Below are 17372 nucleotides of genomic sequence, written 5' to 3' on the forward strand. Positions count from 1 at the left end.
TGTGGATTGCAGATGGGGCATGTGCCACGAATCCCTCTGCAAGCTGAAATCTGTTAAGGGATTAAAATCTCATCCATCTCCAGGCTCCTCCCAGCAGCGAGCAGCTCTGTCCTTCTCCTGAGGCTGGAGGCAGGCGAAGCAGGAGGAGGAGCAGTAGGGAAAGGGGCCCTTTGCAGGGAAGAGTCTCTGCTCTCAGCTTTCCCCTCATCCCCCCTCCATCCTGTGCTCAGCCTCATGTCTGAGGGCCAGGAACTCTGTTGGGTCTCTGCCAGGTTCAAGAGGACACAGTCAAGTGGAAGGCAAGACATTGCCCCAAACACTGCTTCTCTGAGCTTGTTTGCTCCACCTGGGCTTGCTCTTTGTGAGCTCTGTCAGTCTTGCTGACCTCTGTGCTCCTCCTCACAGCTTTCCAGCTGATCAAGCAAGGAGGAGGAGAAGGGGGGAGCATGCTGTGCAGCTTTCCCCCTCCTTGCAGAGTGGCTTTGCCCCCTTTGGGTGCTGCTCAAAGCAGTTTTGCAGCATGCTTTGCACAGGCTTCTCTCCCTGTTGCTGTTGAGTCTGTACAGGTGTGTGCAGGACCATGACACCAAGAGCTTTAACAGACTCACAGATGTTTCCAGATGTGTGGCTGATGGATGTGTAGGGAGCTCAGCTATGGGCTCATCACCACCATCTTACCAACGTCTATCAGCTGACCTCTGTAGTGCTAAGAGAAAGGGCCCAGCCCAGCTCTACAGCACTGGCTGTTCCCTGCAGCATCCTGAACTCCCTGTGTGGTCTGTCTCATCTCCCCAACCCCGAGATGCTCTTCAGTTCTCCTTCCAGGGCTTTGAAACCAGAGTACCAAATGCACTTTCCGATGCATGTGCACCACGACTGATGCTAGAAGGGCCCAGAGCTTCCAGGGTGTCACTGGGGATGCCTTTGCCAGAGCTTCATCCCTGTGAGTTGCTTCAGGAATGATTGCTGCTGTGGTTTGGTGCTGGTGGTAAGACAGTGAGCTCAGTGGAAATGTCAGCTCTCCTTGCCCTGTTCTTGATTATTGGCCCTGCTGTGGAAAGGGCACATCGTGTTTGCCAGAGCCCAGTGCTGTGGGTTTCAGTCTCTGGTGCTGAGGTGAGTCTGCAATGCCACTCCTGTGCCCTCTGACCACAACAAACCCCCAGCCCTCTACTGACCATCCATAAGTGATGTGATAGAGACTGATGCAGCTGGGGCACAAAGCCCTTTGCTTTTGATGAATGGCTGGAGGGAGGGCAGCAGCAGCATCTGTCTGTGCCAGGGGATTTGTCTCTTCCATCACATCATGCCTGAGGATGCTGATGGTACAGAGCAGAGAGGAACATGGAGATGACATCAAATTGGGTGATTTGCTCAAAGGTAGGAAGGCTCTGCAGAGAGGTCTGGTCAGGCTGGATCAATGGGCCAAGGCCAACTGTGTGAGGCTTTACAAAGCCAAGTGCCAGGTCCTGCTCTTGGGTCACACCAGCCCCACGAAAGCTACAGGCTTGGGGCAGAGTGCCCATCAGGAAAAGACCTGGGGGTGCTGGTTGACAGCTGGCTGAACACGAGCCAGCAGTGTGCCCAGGTGGCCAAGAAGGCCAATGGCATCCTGGCTTGTATCAGGAGTCGTGTGGCCAGCAGGACCAGGGAAGTGTTTGTGCCCCTGTGCTCAGCACTGGTGAGGTCACACCTCAACTGCTGGGTTCAGTTTTGGGGCCTCGCTCATAAGAAGGACATTGAGGTGCTGGAGCATGTCCAGAGAAGGGCAACAAAGCTACTGAAGGGTCTAGAGTGCAGGTCTTATGAGGAGTGGCTAAAGGAACTGGGATAGTTTGATCTGGAGAAGAGGAGGCTGAGGGGAGACCTTGTTGCTTTACAACTCCCTGAAAGGAGGTTGGAGTGAGGTGGGGTTGGTCTCTTCTCCCTAGTATCAGGTGATAGAACAAGAGGAAGTGGCCTCAAGTTGTGCCAGGAGAGGTTTAGGTTGGATATTAGAAAAACTTTCTTTCCTGCAAGAGTGGTCAGGCATAGGAACAGGCTGCCCAGGGAGGTGGTGGAGTCACCATCCCTGGAGGTGTTCATGGCAATTTGGGACATGATTTAGTGGCCATGGTGCTGTCAGGCTGGGGGTTGGACTTCATGATCTTCAAGGTCTTTTCCAACCAAAATGATTTGATGCTAGATGGAGAGCAGGAGTGCTACAGTGCTACCCTGCATCCGAGGGAGAGTTGGCATCAGGATGTGATGCTGGCAGGGCATTGGGAAGCTCCTGGGAACAGTGCTTGGCATGCTGCCAGTGCAGCACACTGACCCCAGCTCTCCTGGCCACCCTGCAGGCACTGCTCTGGCTGTTCTCTGGGCAGTGAGGTTAGAGCTTGGTCAAGATGGGTGAGCTGGGCTGGTTTTTCAGCTGACTCAGTCTGCAAACATGCTCTTGGGCTCGGTCCCATCAGTGAGTGTGTCAGCCTCAATGACTTCCTGATGGGCTTGGATCATAAACAGTGCCAAAGCCTTTGTTTAGCTCCTAGGATGAGCTCTGTCTTTGGCACCACAGCAGCTAAATCCCTTCTCATCACATATGTCCTGTGCAGCCCAGGGCAGCTCTTCTACGCTGAGGCTCCTCTGGAGCCTCCTGCAAGGCTCTCAGGAGGAATTGCAGAGGTTTAAGGAGGTACCTAAAACCAGTGGGTTCTTGAAGCAGAGACCACCCATGGGCTGCTGAAGCATAGTGATGGGAATGAGATGTGCAGGAGCAAGGAGCCCAACCCCAAAACAGTGTCTTATGAAGGCTCTGACATGGGTTGGGTATTAGAAGAAACTTCTTCACTGACAGCTTCCCCAAACACTGGAACAGGCTCTGCAGGGAAGTGGTGGAGTCCCCACCCTTGGGGGTGTTCAAAAAGCATGGAGACATGGCAGTGCAGGGCATGGTTTAGTGAGCATGGGGGTGTTGCACTGACACTTGTGCCTGATGACCTTAGAGGTCTTTTCCAACCTTAATGATTCTGTGATTCTGTTCTATGATTTCTGCTCCTGCCACCTGCAAAAATGCTCTTTCTGTCCTGCCTTTGTGGCTTTGCTGTTGGGTTTTTTTTTGTTGTTGTTGCTGTTTTCACCCTGGGAAAACATGCTGTAATCATTTCCCTGCACACCCAGAGGTGATTTGTCAACATCCCTTCTGCTCCTTAGTTAAATCAATATTTATAACATCTTTATAAGGCCAGTCCTGCTCTGCTGCCTTGGAGGTGAGGTGGGAGAATACGTTGCATAAATTAGGCTGAACAGAACACTCAGCTCACAGCTCTGCCAGGGCATGAAAGGAAGATGTGAAGGCAGCAGTAATTGGGTGTCCAGGCAGAGAAGATGCAGCATCTTCCTCAGGTCATTGCCCAGCTCCTCCCAGCACACAGCAAAACCCTGAGCAATCAGCCTGAGTGAAGAGCAGTGGCGAGCTGAACCCAGGCTGATTGCCTCTTCCAGGGCTTCTTTGGTTCCTGTGTCTTCTCTGAGATGTGTCATGATGCAGCAGTTGCATAAAACCAGGCCATAAATTGTCACATCTTGATTTTTATTTATTGTTTTCAAAAAACCCAGTATTATTCTTCAGGTCAGGTCAGGTTGATCTCTGCTTGTGACCTTTCAGAGAGCAAGCCAGGCCGGGCACATTATTGGATGCTTTAGTGTCTAAAGATCTTGAAATGGAATGAAACAGGCTTGAAGAGCCCAGACACTGATATTTCTGGTTTGGTTTTTTTAGGAAGCCCAATCTCTAGAACCAAATTCTTAGCAGCTTTCAGAGCTGAAGTTTCCCAAGCCCTGCTACTTTGGGGTGGAAATTTTCATCAGAATTGAGCAGACTCCACCAAAATCCTTGTTTTTCTTGCAAGTGGGTTTGGGTTTTTTTCCCCCCTAACAATAATTTTTTTTTTTTTTTTGAGAGAGAGAGAGTTTGTGGTAAGTGCTGGTCCCAAGATCTCCATCAGCTCACAAAGCCTCTCAGTGTGTTTGCTCCTCTGTAAAGCAGCTCTGATGGTAATGGAGGAGCAGTTTGGTTTCTGTAATCAACCTCAGTGCTGAGGGCTGCTGTCTAGTGTCAAATGCTCATGGTGCTGCTGCGTGGATTGCAAAGAGATGGCCCTGCCATGTGTGTCCCCTGAACCCCAGCACAGCAGCCAAGAAGGGACCTCATCATCCTTATCCAGGCAGGATTTGTGCACCCCTGCCTTCGTTCTGCAGCAGCAGTGTCCATGGGTGTGCAGTGTCCATGGGTGTGCAGCACAGGGTGGCCCTTGGTGAAGTGCTCCATCCTGGAAGCATCTTAGTGGAGTTCCTTTTTCCTCCTTCCTATTCAGTTTTAACGTGGTACCTTATGGCTCACCAAGCAGGGAGCTGCTCTGGGGTCTGAGCATCCTGTGGGGCTGATGGCAATGCTGCAGACACCTGACCTGGTGTCCCTCTGTTGTCTTTGCAGGAAGGAGACTCCCTCGGGGCCATGGAGAAGCTCTGCCGGCAGCTCACCTACCACCTCAGCCCCCACTCGCAGTGGAGGCGCCAGGGCATCATGAAGAGGAAGCCTCAGTCCTGGTGAGTCAGCCACTGCCACCCTGCTGGGTCACTGTCCCCTCCCTGGTCCATGCATCCTTGGTGCCAGCCACAGGCTCAGGGGAGCAGGAAGGGACTTTCTCCGTGCTGCTTTGGGCCATGCTGTGCAAACTGGGAGCTGCCTCGCACCCATCTGCAGCCACAGCAGACACAAATCCACCACCACGAAGGGTGGGCTGCAGGGGAGCTGGGAGGACAAGACCTTCTCAGCTTGATCCAACCTCCAGAATCCTCAGCTGTCTCCATTCTCACCAGAGTTTGCCCCATGCATGGTTGTGCTCTCAGCTTGCTTCTTGCTCACCCAGAGGTGTTGTCATCCTTGGCCGTTTTCCTTTCCCCATTGTGTATCCCAGTTGCAGAGCAGCACAGTAGTGCCCAGGCAGGGGGACCAGGCTGGAAAACCTGAAGCATCCATCCTCCACACACCCCCATGCTGGGCACTGGAGACCAGGAGACAAACTGCTCTGAGGCATCCTAATTAGCTGGTAATTAATGTACAGGCACATGGCAGCATGCACACCCTGACTTGTAACACATTTGCATGAAGGGAACTGTTTGGATAAAAAAAATACAGAGTAAATAGTAAATCTGGAGTGAAAATATGGAGTGAATGACTAGAAATATGGGAGCAAAGGATCCTGGTCCCCTCTTTGCCTGGGTCCTCAGCAAAGCCTCCTGGCTGCTAACACCCTGGATCCATGGAGCTGAAGAACCCACAGGTGAGGTTCATGGGAATGAAAAGGAAGGACCCCTTGGGTTTGGTGGTGTTGTGCTTTATATATATGGGGTTTTTTTTCATTGTTTTCAAGGAAGTGAGAAATACAAAGGAAGCTGCCATCTGGCAGAGGCAGGATCAGTATCCAAGTGCTGGCTCGTGGTCCCAAGAGAGTTTTGGTTTATGTTGTAGTAGATGTTGTTTGTAGACATAGTGGAGATTAATCCAGGGGAAAAAAAGTTAATGTGAGAAGAGAGGAAGAGGGAAGTCAAATACACCCAGGAGGAAAACAGACACAATCACAGAATTATAGAGTGGAGGAAGGGACCTCCAAAGGTCATCCAGTCCAACCCCCTCTGCAGTCAGCAGGGACATCCTCAACCAGATCAGGTTGCCCAGAGCCTTGTTGAGCCTGACCTTGAATATCTCCAAAGGTGGGGCCTCAACTACCTCCCTGGACAACCTGTTCCAGTGCTGCACCACCCTCACGGTGCAGAACTTGCTCCTAACATCCAATCTAAATCTGCTCTCCTCTAGTTTGAAAGGCCCAAGGGAGTAAAGGGCAGCATGGCCCAACAGGATTAGGACCACATCTCTTGGAGATCTGGCTCAGTATCCTTGCACCATGTTGTCCACAGAGACCCAGAAGTGGAGGAACACCTCCATGGCTTGGCAGTGGTAACTCCACTTCTGTCTGTAGAGGGTTTTTAAGGGGCATTGAACTCAAATATCCTCGTGGATGCTCTTCTTAATTAGAGGAGGAAATGCACACCCCTTGCCAGCTCATCAGGGCATTATTAAAGCTGCTCTGATGGGGCAGTGGGGAGCTCTTTACAGCCCCAAAAGACAAGAAATTCTTGAAGGTGAACAAAACAAAGCAAAACAAAATTCAAGCAGCTCTTTGTGCCACTCTGCCTTTAATTACCAACCCCTGTCCTTAATATGATCCCCTGGGAGTGGTTGTGCAAGCACAGCCACGTGCCAGAGACCTGCAAGGCTCCATCTCACAGCCTGCTGCAGCTTTTGCCTTTCCTTGGGAGAGCAGGGACATAGCTGAGGTTTTCCACAGTGTTAATAGCAGGGGTGAGGTTTGGGCCATAAACAAGCCCTGGCCACACAGCAGGGACCCGAGGGCTGTGAACATGCTGGCTGCTGGCTCTGCCCCATCAAGGGTGTGTAGGATGGGGTTTGCCAGGGCTGCTGCAGAGGAGGTGATGGATTTCCCTTTCCCTCATCTCCTTCTCCCTGTGGTACCAACCTTGTAATGTCCACCAGGCAAATAATGCTTCCTCAAGCCAGTTCATCCTCTTTGTTTCCTCTCTTTCTTTTCATTTGGTTTCTTTCTTGTTGGAGAGGAAGTCTTCTGACTTTCCTGCAAGGCAGCTTTGGGGTTAGAAAAGGACAATTTGGAGTCATCCCTTGGATTGGCTCCAGGGAGACCTAATAGTGGCCTTCCAGTACCTGAAACAGGACCTACAGGAAAGCTGGGGAGGGACCTTTTACAAGGGCTGCAGTGATGAGGGGCAATAGCCTTGAGCTGGAAGAGGGGAGATTTTGACTAGAAATCAGGAAATTACATTGAGGCTGGTGAGACACTGGAATAGGTTGCCCAGGGAGGTTGTGGATGCCCTCTCCCTGGAAGTGTTCACAGCCAGGTTGGATGGGGCCTTGAGCAACCTGAGCTAGTGGAAGGTGTCTCTGCACAGTCAGGGGGATGGGACTAGGTGATCTTTAAGGTCCCAATCCATTCTGTGATTGTGTTGCAAGCTGCCTGGAGGATCCCTCCCTGGGAAGCAGGTGACCCCATGCTTTGGATGTGCAAACCAGCTCTCTTGTCTCCTGCACTTTGCAGTGGGTATTTCAGCTTTGTCCCTGGGTCCCTGCTGATAATTAGGGATTACAGCACAGGGCAGGGGTGGTGGAACTCATCATGAAGAGCTCCCAGTGCAGAGATGCAGAATTACTCTAAGATATTTTGCTAATTAGAACTCTGTGTCTCTGGGATGCTTTGTGCTCCTGGGTTTGCCAGAGACATGCTCGTTAGCACACTGACTCTTAATGAGCAGAACCACACCCATTGCCCTCTGTACCAGGGCTTCATTAGGAGGCATCATTTCTCCAGGCTCATGCTTCCTACCATCTCCCAATGCTTCTGATGCAGTCCCCTGGTCCCTGCAGCTGGGTTCAACGTGTTGGAAGGGTTTGGGAAGGACCTGGAGTTCAATTAGCCCTCCAGTCAGGAGTGGTGGGGAGGGCATTTGTAGGAGGTGGATGTCTCAGTGCAGTGCTGATCCCTCTCTCTGATGAAAATGGTTCCAGAGTTGTGGGATCAGGTGAGTCTCAGACTAGTGGGATGTTTCTCTCTTCTTGCTCAGGGCCAGTGAAGGGGTGGTGGCCTCTGGATGTCACTGCATTGCCTCCTCAGGTGCCCACAGTCCCATTTTTAGCTTCCATTCTTCTCTAAATGCCTGCTGGCATTTCCACTGGGCAGTGGGGGCAGCCACAAGCAGTGGGGTGGATCAGTTCCTCCTGCACCAACCCATCCTGGCCCACCTGGTACCACTGCTGAGGTCTCACTGGCATGAGGAGCAAGAACCCCACAGGTGGACACAGCTTGAGCAAGCTCTGAGCAAAGGCAATCAGCCTCATCTGGAATGTGGCAAAATAACTGCAAGGGGAAATGGCTTTTCTGCATTCCACAACTGCTGTGTCTGTTCCAGGAGATGGTCAGAAGCAGAGCAGCCAGAGCAGGAGGATGGGGACAGGTGCCTGGGAGAAGTGGAGTGTTTTTTTTCAGTTGGTTGTGCTTCAGCCAGGCAACCTGCTGCACAGGCAGGGAGGGAGGCTGGGGGCTTTCTGTTTCCATCTCACCCCAGGCATCACAGTCAGAGTGTGCCTGGAAAGAGCCAAATTGAGGGAGAAACTCTCAGTGTTGGCTATCCCATGCTGCCTGGCACTGGAGCACCCAACCCTGTGCCAAATGACCTTATTAATTTATTTATTTTTTTAATAGTAGAAATCTGTCTGTCTCTCACTTGCTGTCTCCCTTTCCATACCTCCCTCTGAATCCCATATAGCTATATTAAACTTCCAGGATGAAAACCAATGTTTTGCCTGGAAGGGTAGCCAATAGCAGGAGGGTGAAACCAGCCTGCTAAAGTAGTTTGTAGGTCTCTGGCTCTGCCTAGGGACACGATTGCAGTCCAGTGTTTAACGAGCAAGTGTTGAATCAGATCCTGGAATCTCCCTCCTGCTGCCAAGCGCTCCCCTTCAGCAGCACAAAAGCAGAACCAGCAATCAAAGCTCCTCGTGTCCAGCACTGCTTTGGAACATGGGCTTGTGTACTTTGTGGGGAGGGGGGTTTGCAGGATCTGTGCCATCCCTGAGGAGCCATGGCCAGGATATTGCCTTTGATTGCTGCCTGTGTTGCTGCTGTGCCCAGGAGCGATAGCGAAGAGTCAGGGATGCAACAGGGAGGGGATAGAGAGGTGGTGCCTGCCCCACACTGGGCTGGGCAGTGGGCAGTGTCTGAAAGAACATTGATTATTCCTGTTCTCTAGGAACTGTCCATCAGGTAAAACATTTTTTTCAGATAGGGAACGTTTGGCAGACTTGCCCAAGGCAATGAAGGGCAATGAGGCTCATGAAGGGTCTGGAGAAGTCTTATGAGGAGTGGCCAAGGGAACTGGTGTACCCTGAGGGGAAAACTTCTCCCTCTCTACATCTCCCTGAAAGCAGGTTGTAGTGAGGTGGGGGGTCAGTCTCTTCTCCCAATGGACAAGCAATAGGACAAGAGGAAATTACCTGAATTTGTGCCAGAAAGGTTTAGATTGGATATTAGAGAAAATTTCTTTCCTGCCAGAGTGGTCAGGCATTGGAAGAGGCTGCCCAGGGAGGTGCTGGAGTCACTGTGTTTGTAAAAGCATAGAATCATTTTGGTTGGAAAAGACCTCTAAGATCATCAGGTCCAACCATCAACCCAACATGACCATGCCCACTAAACCATGTCCCAAAGTGCCACATCTACAGCTTTTTTGAACACCTCCAGGGATGGTGACTCCACCACCTCCCTGGGCAGCCTGTTCCAACACTTGACCGATGCTTAGCTGCAGGCTGGATGTTCTCTATCACACTTGGCAGCCAGGCACAGAGACTTGTTAAAACAGAAGGGTGTTTGGATTTGGTGGTGAGGTTGAGCAGCCTTATTTTGCTGGTAGGAATGGTCTTTTAACATCCCATTCCTCTTCTCATTAGGGGCACAAAACATTTCTGTCCTGGAGGAATGCTGATTTTTCCTACTTGCCTACAGTGCCTGCTTGCATTTCTTTACAAAGCCCTTGTAAAGCAAAGGGAAAAAAAAAAAAAGAAAATTAAAAAAAAAAAAACCAACAGGGTAGGGGGAAGCCCAGTGCATGAATAATGTGCCCTTCCTTTTGAAAAGAGAGAGAATGAGTGTGGATGAAAATCCTCCTCTGCTGCCGACAGCTTGTGGGCGAGCGACAGGAGAAGTTGTAGCTCCTGTGACAAACGATCTCTTCAGAGCATCCAACACAAATCTGCTGGTGGTGGGAGGAGGCTGGAGCAAGAATTCTGCAGGCCCTTCATTAGAATCTTGTCTGTGTGTGTGTGTGTGTGTGTGTGCACAGCAGGCATGCTGGTAGCTGGAGAAGAGCAGAGAATTTGTGAGCTGGAGACCTTTGGGATCCATGAGTGGGTGACCTCTTCTGTCTGTGTCAATGGGACTTTATTCTGCCCTGTGTTAGGAGGCTGTGGCTTCCAGCACATGGAGCAAAACCCAGACTGAGATCTTGCCTGGTGCTGTGATTCTGGGGGATGTTGCAAACCCCCTGTGCAGTGGGAGCAGGTGGTTTCCAAACCTCTCTGCACAGCTCTCGTTTCGCTGCTGGAGAGGTTACCCCTCACAGCTACATCATCAAGGCCAGGCTGTGGCTCCTTCCTGTTTGCCAGCAGAGCTGCTGGGCCAGCCCTGGTCACACCTTGCTGGGTCAGGAGGAGCTGGTGTTAGCAAGGACCTACTTTGGAAGCTGTTTGAGCTAAACTGTAAATAATGCCTGGCCATTGAAATGGCAGCTGGGTGCTTGTCACGGGGCAAGCTGTCACCTTGGGAGGGATTTCAGCTTTTCCATTGGCTCAGGCTGTAAAAGGAGCCCTCAGCCTGTTTGGTGCCCTCTTCAAGTTGTCTGGGTTGCTTAAAAAAAAATTAACCCAACCCAGGGAGTACCATTGCTTTCCCCCACTGATGAAACTGACCCTGACAAAGGCTTGAATTGCCTTTGCTGTTTCCTCTCTGAGGGAATGAACTGACAGCCAGAAGTGCCAGAAAATATCCTGAAGCAGAAAAAAAGAATCCAAGGCTGGGTCGAGGTGATGCAGCAAACATCCTTTCTTACCCACTGGTTTTTCTGAGCTTGTTCCTACTCTTCAAGCTGTGCAAACAGGTTTAAAAGCTTCAGGTAGTCAAAGGCACTACCTGTGATTTAAACCTTCCATCTCCAGCCACCCTCCACCTCCTCCTTCTCTCCCTTCCTGCAACTGGACTAAGGAATAACCCAGTGGTTTTCCTCCCTATGGAGGGAACATCCATCCTGCCTCTTTGATTTCAGGTGCTTGTGGTCTCATGAATGTGTTTTCTAGTCTCATGCCTGATTAGAAGAGGCCTTTGACTGTGAAAAGTGTGATCTTTTTAATTTATCTTTTTTAATAACTGCTCCTCCACTTCCTCTGCTCCTGTGGGGAGTGGAAATTAGATTTGCTTTTGACACAGGACAGAGATTATTTAAATCCATCCTCACGACTTGGACTGTGGAGCAGGGAAGCCAACTAGCAGAAATTGTTATTAAATGGGGGAATCAGCTGGTGGATTAATGAATCCACACACACATGTGCTTCCTCCTTGCCTTGGAAGCCCTCCAGTCACCCCATGATTATTTCTCCTGGCTAAACCAGCTACTGCCTTACTTCTTTTTTATTCTTTTCAGCTGGTGAGGGGCAGTTTGGTTCCTTGCCCAGGACCAGGCTTCTCTCCTGCCACCAAGCAAGAAAAGCATCTCTCCTGCACACAGCAGTGCCCAGCTCATTACCAGCCAGCCTCAATGTGGCTGTCACCTCTGGCTATATTTCCCAATTAGGAGACTCAGGCTTCATGGGCAGCTTTGATAGAACCTTTTAGATTTATCTTTCCCCAAGCCCTTTCACATGGTGCATCATTAGCAGTGGTAAACGAAGGTGTTTAGTGAGCTCATCCAGCACTTGGACTCAGGGCTCTGACTCCCTGTTGAGGTTGAATTTCCACCTCCCATGCTTGCTGCTGCTCTCTTTGAATGAAAACAGTGATCTGCAATAGTGGTGCAAAGGAGGACAGTGATAGAAGCACTGGAAGCACCACTGCTCCATGCTGCCATGGGGAGGAGAAGGGCTGGACCGAGGTTTTCAGCACAAAGGATGCTGGCATCAAGTGTTTTGAAGGGGCACTGAGGTGTGTTAGGGCTGGGGCTGTTACTTTTCTCTTGTGTGCTGCTGTGGGGCTGGCAGGAGTGGAGAGCCCACGTGGGGAGGGTTGGACTGGAGAAGGCTGAGAGCCCTGCCTGAGGGGGCCTATAAGAAAGGTGGGGAGGGACTTTTTAGGGTGTCAGGTAATGATAGGACTAGGGGGGAATGGAAAAAAAACTGGAAGTGGGTAGATTCAGATTGGATGTTAGGAAGAAATTCTTCCCCATGAGGGTGGTGAGACACTGGAACAGGCTGCCCAGGGAGGTGGTAGAAGCCTCATCCCTGGAGGTTTTTAAGGCCAGGCTGGATGTGCCTCTGAGCACACCTGATGTAGTGTGAGATGTCCCTGCCCAGGGCAGGGGGGTTGGAACTGGATGCTCCTTGAGGTCCCTTCCAGCCCTGACGATTCTGTGGTTCTATGAGGAGATGTGAGCAGCAAGGTGCAGGACACAGCAGAGCTGTGCTGAAGTGTGCCAGCAGCCTGCAAGGCTGGAGCTTTCCTGAACAGACTCCTGCATGTCAGGCCTAGTTAATGCAGTCCTGGTTGCTCATAACCAGACATTTCCATCTGTCCCCTATGAGCCCAGCCTTGAGGTCCCTGCTCACCCCATGAGTGACCCAGACACAGGCTTGACTCATCCCTTCCAGTCTGACACTTCATCATTAGACATGGTGTAGTCTCTTGGCTGATGGGTGATGGGATGGAGGAAAAAAAAAACCCTTTGGCCACTGGCCAAGCACCCTGCCAGTGCTCAGGAAAGCACAGAAGGATCTTTTGCATCTCAAAAGGGGCTGGTTGGCACCTCCAAGAAAAGAGAGGCCAAACCACAGAGTGCAATCCCTGCCCATGTTCAGTTCTCAGCTTTGGGTGTGCATGTCTCCCTGACACCCAGCAGCCTGTGTTTTGACACTTCTCAGTCCCTGAGAGTTGGGACATTCAGCCCCAAGACTGCTTTCTTTTGTCTAGCAACGTGTAGCCCAGGATGGCAATATGCTCTTCCAGGTGTTTCACCCTCCCCTTGCCCATGGCTAGCACCAGGCTGGGGAGAGGGGTTTTGGAAGGAAGCCATCCTCCTGTGCTGATCTCCCTGTGTGCTCAGTCTCACCTGAGGATTACTCCTCAGCAGCATCTTGGCTAAGAGGGAAGCCCATCTGGAGTGAGTCCTCTCCTGTGACCCCAGGGTTAGTCAGCTATTGAGTCATGCTGGCCACTGAGGACTAAAATGTGGCTCATTTTCCTGAAGATGAGGAGTTGGAGACTTGGGAGGGAAAGGAAACAAAAGGTGTGTTCCCTGAATATAGGCAAATTCTGACCTTGGGAAGCTTTGTTGCTGGGCTGACCTTCCAGCATCGCTCATTCCCCTCCGAGAGCCAGCTCAGAGCCTCACCACTGATGGGTACAGAAAAGAGAGGAAAGGATAAAATAGTTTCATTGGAAAGCTGACAGGGAGAGGGTGCTAGGCTTGTGGTTTTACTGAGACAACTCCTAACTGCCTGACTCTGAGCAGAAAAGCAAGGAGGTTGCACAGCCAGCCAGGGAAACTTCAGGGAAGGCATTTTGTGGTTTTCCTGCTCATCCAGCAGAATGTGCAGTGCCCAGGGACTGGGGGGAACTGGGCAGTGCTGCTGTTGTGCTGTGCAGAGCAGCTAGCAAATGACTCCTCTCCTCTGCCCAGCTGGGAAGGCAGTCTTGGCAGCCACCCTCACCTCCAAGAGTAGCTTGGTTTTCCTCTTTCTGGAGGAAAGGAAGGCTGAAATCCCTAACATTAGCAGGGGGAAGAATCAGCCAAAAGCAGCTGAAGTGCTGGGGGAAGGAGGTTTCCTTAGGGTGAGAAAAGACACTCAGCATTGCTTCTTTTTTTGTCAGCCCCAGAAGTGGGGGCAGCTGCTTTCTGCTGACCCTGGGCTCTGGAAAGGATCTATTAAAATGAAATAAGATGGTGAATGGGTAGCGAAGCTGCACGAGAAACCTTTCTTTGCATCCCATGGGATGCAAATACAGCATGGTCAATCCCCCCCTGCTCCAACCAGCAACTTTCTGCTCTACTCAGAAAGAAAGGCAGGCAGGGCTGTCAGGAAATCTCCTCATTGGAACAGAGTATGAAAAAGCCACCAAAAAGAACCCCTCCATCCCTTTTGAAGACACGAGCGGGGACTCAGTAGCAGATCAGGTTGTATCCTGTTAGTCCTCAGCTGATGAAAGCTGAGGTTACAATGGTTGCTCTGTTCTGCTGTGCTGAGTGGGACCCATTCTGCCCTGTCTGCCTTAATGGGAAGCAGATTGCACCTCCCGGCGCCGGGCGGGCCGCGGGAAGCCGTCACACACCCCTCAAGTCTCATTAGCTTCACACTGCCTAATCCCCTGGGATCTCATCCCTCCCTGAGCACCACGTGCCCTGGCAGGGATGCAGGATGGGGACAGGACCAACAGGATGCCTAGTTATAGAAAATCACACAGAGCAGAACAATTTTTTGGCTTGATGGTTGTGCACAGCACAGTTAACAGCTGATAGCAAAGCCAACCACCAAGTGAAAGGCATTTTCCATGGCTGTCCCAGTTTGCCCAGCTCCCCTTCATCTGGCGTTTGATTCCTCTTGCAGCTGAGACCTTCTCACTGTGCAGCTCCTCCTGACTCAAGTGCCTGGGTGTCCTTTGTGCTGTGCTCTCAGTGAGAGCTGGGGGAAATTCCTGGGTCCCTGCATGTGGTTGGAGGACACCAGTCCCATTGCAGCCTTGTCCATCCTCCTCACTGGGAAGGGGGAAGTGGTGTGTGCCCCCCAGAATCCAGCTGTCTGAAGTGTGTCTGCAGTCAGGCTGACACAGAAGTAAGTGATTTCCTTTTGATCCACCTATGGGAGCATGGGGACTGGTTTGGGATTCATCATTGGATACCAGAGGTGTCAGGATGGCAGCAGGAAGGGCAGGAGTTTGGTTTGAAATGGAAAATGTTCCAAGGATTGGGGGGCAAGGGGGAAATGAAGAGGTGATAGCAGCTTTTGGTTCTGGAGAAAACACCTCCCTGAAGAGTGTGAGGGACATGCAGGGACCCCAGGAGCTGGGCTGGCAGCTGCCTCTTGTGCTCTGGCTCTCATCAGAGCAGCCCAGGCAAGAGAGGACCTCTGCCTGCCTAAACTCTTCCAAATGTGATCTGTGCTCCAAGAAAATAAACAGTTTAGGGAAAGCGAAGCCCCAGGCACACACTTTGGCAGCTGATGGCTCCCTCATTGCAGGAAAAGCAGTTGGGAAAGGGTTGGGGATTATCGTTTTTTTTTTCTTTGGGCTGATTTCTGATGAGAAAACTGGGCTGGGAATCAAAGCTGAAGCTTCTCTCCCCTCCTCCCCCACCCCCCAGCAAGAATCCTCATTTCTTCCCCTTTGTATTAATGGAATTTAACTTATTTCAAGGAACAGGAAATACAAACGGCCTCTGCAAAGCATGGACCTCAAACCTTCAGCCAAATCTTGTTTGGTTTGATATATGCAGCTCTCTGCAAACTTCTCTTGGGCTTTCTGTTGTTGTTTGCAGCACCAGGGGCAGGTTCAAGGGCTGGGAGAGGGTTTTTGGTGTGCAGAAGCAAACAGGAGCTGATGCCTCTCAAACTGCCTTGCTGGGCTCTGCGTCTTTCCCTCACCCCAAAGCTGCCTGAGCCTATAAGGGATGAAGATAATTAACAACAGCCCCTTTCATCTCTAAATAGACAAGATGTGTCAAAACTCATTTGTTTTCCTCTAAAATTTGTGGCAAGGGAGACAGCAAGGAAGCAGCCAGGCCCTGCCACCCCCCAGGAGGGTCACATCCAGCCTGCCTGCAGGATCCTTCCTTGCAATGACAAGTCAAAGCAATGACAAAAGCAGAGGGAGAGGCTGAAGTGAAGGATTTCACACCCCCAGCCCTCCCACTTTTGCAGAAGGGGATGGAGCCCCAGCCAGCCCTGCCTTGCTGTGCTCCATCCATCCCCATGGGTCTCCCATCCCTCACCATCACCCTCCTCTCCCCACCGCTTTCCTTTTTCCTTCTCTCCCTTTCAGTTCACCACTTTGGAACTGGTTTCAACCTACTGGCAGCAAATTGTATGTTTTCACGAGCACTTTACTGTGATTTCTCTTCCTATGGCCTCTTTCCTTTGGGCACTGAGGACTGCAGCCCAAATCAAAGAGGTTTTTTTGTGGTCAGACCAGAGCACATCAGCTTCTTCTCTCTCTTGTCAGCAGCTGTTCCAATGAGCTACTTGAGCATTTTTAATGAACTCAATCTAGAGGAGGGCCACAAAGATGATCAGAGGGCTGGAGCATCTCTGCTGTGAGGACAGGCTGAGGGAGTTGGGGCTGTTCAGCCTGGAGAAGAGAAGGCTCCAGGGAGACCTTATAGTGGCCTTAGAGTACCTGGAGGGAGGTACAGGAGAGCTGGAGAGCCTTTTTTTAAGCCTTTTTAAGGACCACCTTTTTTAAGGTGGTAGGACAAGGGGCAGTGGTTTTAAACTGCAGCAGGGTAGATATAGATTAGACATTAGGAAGAAATTCTTCACCATGAGGGTGGTAAGACTCTGGTTGTCCAGAGAAGCTGTGGACACCTCATCCCTGGAAGTGCTTAAAACCAGGTTGGATGAGGCTTGGAGCAACCTGGTCCAGTGGGAGGTGTCCCTGCCCACGGCAGGGGGAGTTGGAACAGGACGATCTTTAAAAGTCCCTTCCAACTCAAGCCATTCTATGATTCTATGACAAAAGTCCTTTTCCAAGAGTCTTTTCAACCTTTTTTTCTGTGTTAGAATTTAACAAAAACATTGTTTATTTGATTGCAAACTATTGTTTGCTCTAAGGCAAACTCAAACAGTTCCTTATTCCGCTCCGGCTCTCTTCCAGAAGGTCATTTACAGAAGCAACAATCCCAACATGTTGTTTTCTTTTAAATTGTTGATAGTTTTGTTGTGGGTTTTTGTTGGTGTTTTTTTTTTTTCTTTTTCCTTTCTGTTGGCACTTGTGCAAATTGCCTTTTCTGCCAATGCTTGTTATTAGTGGGGAGTCAGCTGTGGTTCTTCATTATGCTGGAGTAGGGTTTGTTGGAAAGCTTCCAGCGTGGTTTCTCTGTAGGAAAATGCAGGTTTCTTGATGAGTGAAAAGTGTCATAAGAAGGAGGACATAAACACATTTCATTTTGGGGAGGCAGAGAAATGGGGCACTCCATCAGCAGGGTATTTACATTCATTTTTGGGTTTGTTTTTGATTTTGGTTTTGGGTTTTTTGGTTTGGTTTTGGGTTTTTTTTTCAGTCTGGAGAAAAGAAGGCTCTGAGGTGACCTTCTTGTGGCCTTCCAGTATCTGAAGAAAGCTGGGCAGGGACTTTTTAGGCTATCAGGTAGTGATAGGACTGGGGGGAATGGAATGAAGCTGGGAGTGGGGAGATTCAGGCTGGAAGTGAGGAAGAAGTTCTTCCCCATGAGAGTGGTGAGAGCCTGGAATGGGTTGTCCAGGGAGGTGGTTGAGGTCCCATCCCTGGAGGTGTTTAAGGCCAGGCTGGATGAGGCTCTGGCCAGCCTGATCTAGT

At 50.7% G+C, this 17372-nt stretch overlaps 1 protein-coding gene across 1 annotated transcript in view; it reads left to right on the forward strand.

The window, feature by feature from the left end:
- The window catches only part of LRRC75A (leucine rich repeat containing 75A), a 71582-nt gene that overhangs the window by 49627 nt on the left and 4583 nt on the right, over positions 1–17372 (forward strand). The window contains exon 3 of the mRNA XM_054394432.1: positions 4475–4587. Coding sequence (XP_054250407.1) covers positions 4475–4587 — 113 coding nt within the window. The remainder of the gene's footprint in view (positions 1–4474; positions 4588–17372) is intronic.

This window comes from Indicator indicator, chromosome 30, assembly GCF_027791375.1.
Source record: "Indicator indicator isolate 239-I01 chromosome 30, UM_Iind_1.1, whole genome shotgun sequence".
NCBI lineage: Eukaryota > Metazoa > Chordata > Aves > Piciformes > Indicatoridae > Indicator > Indicator indicator.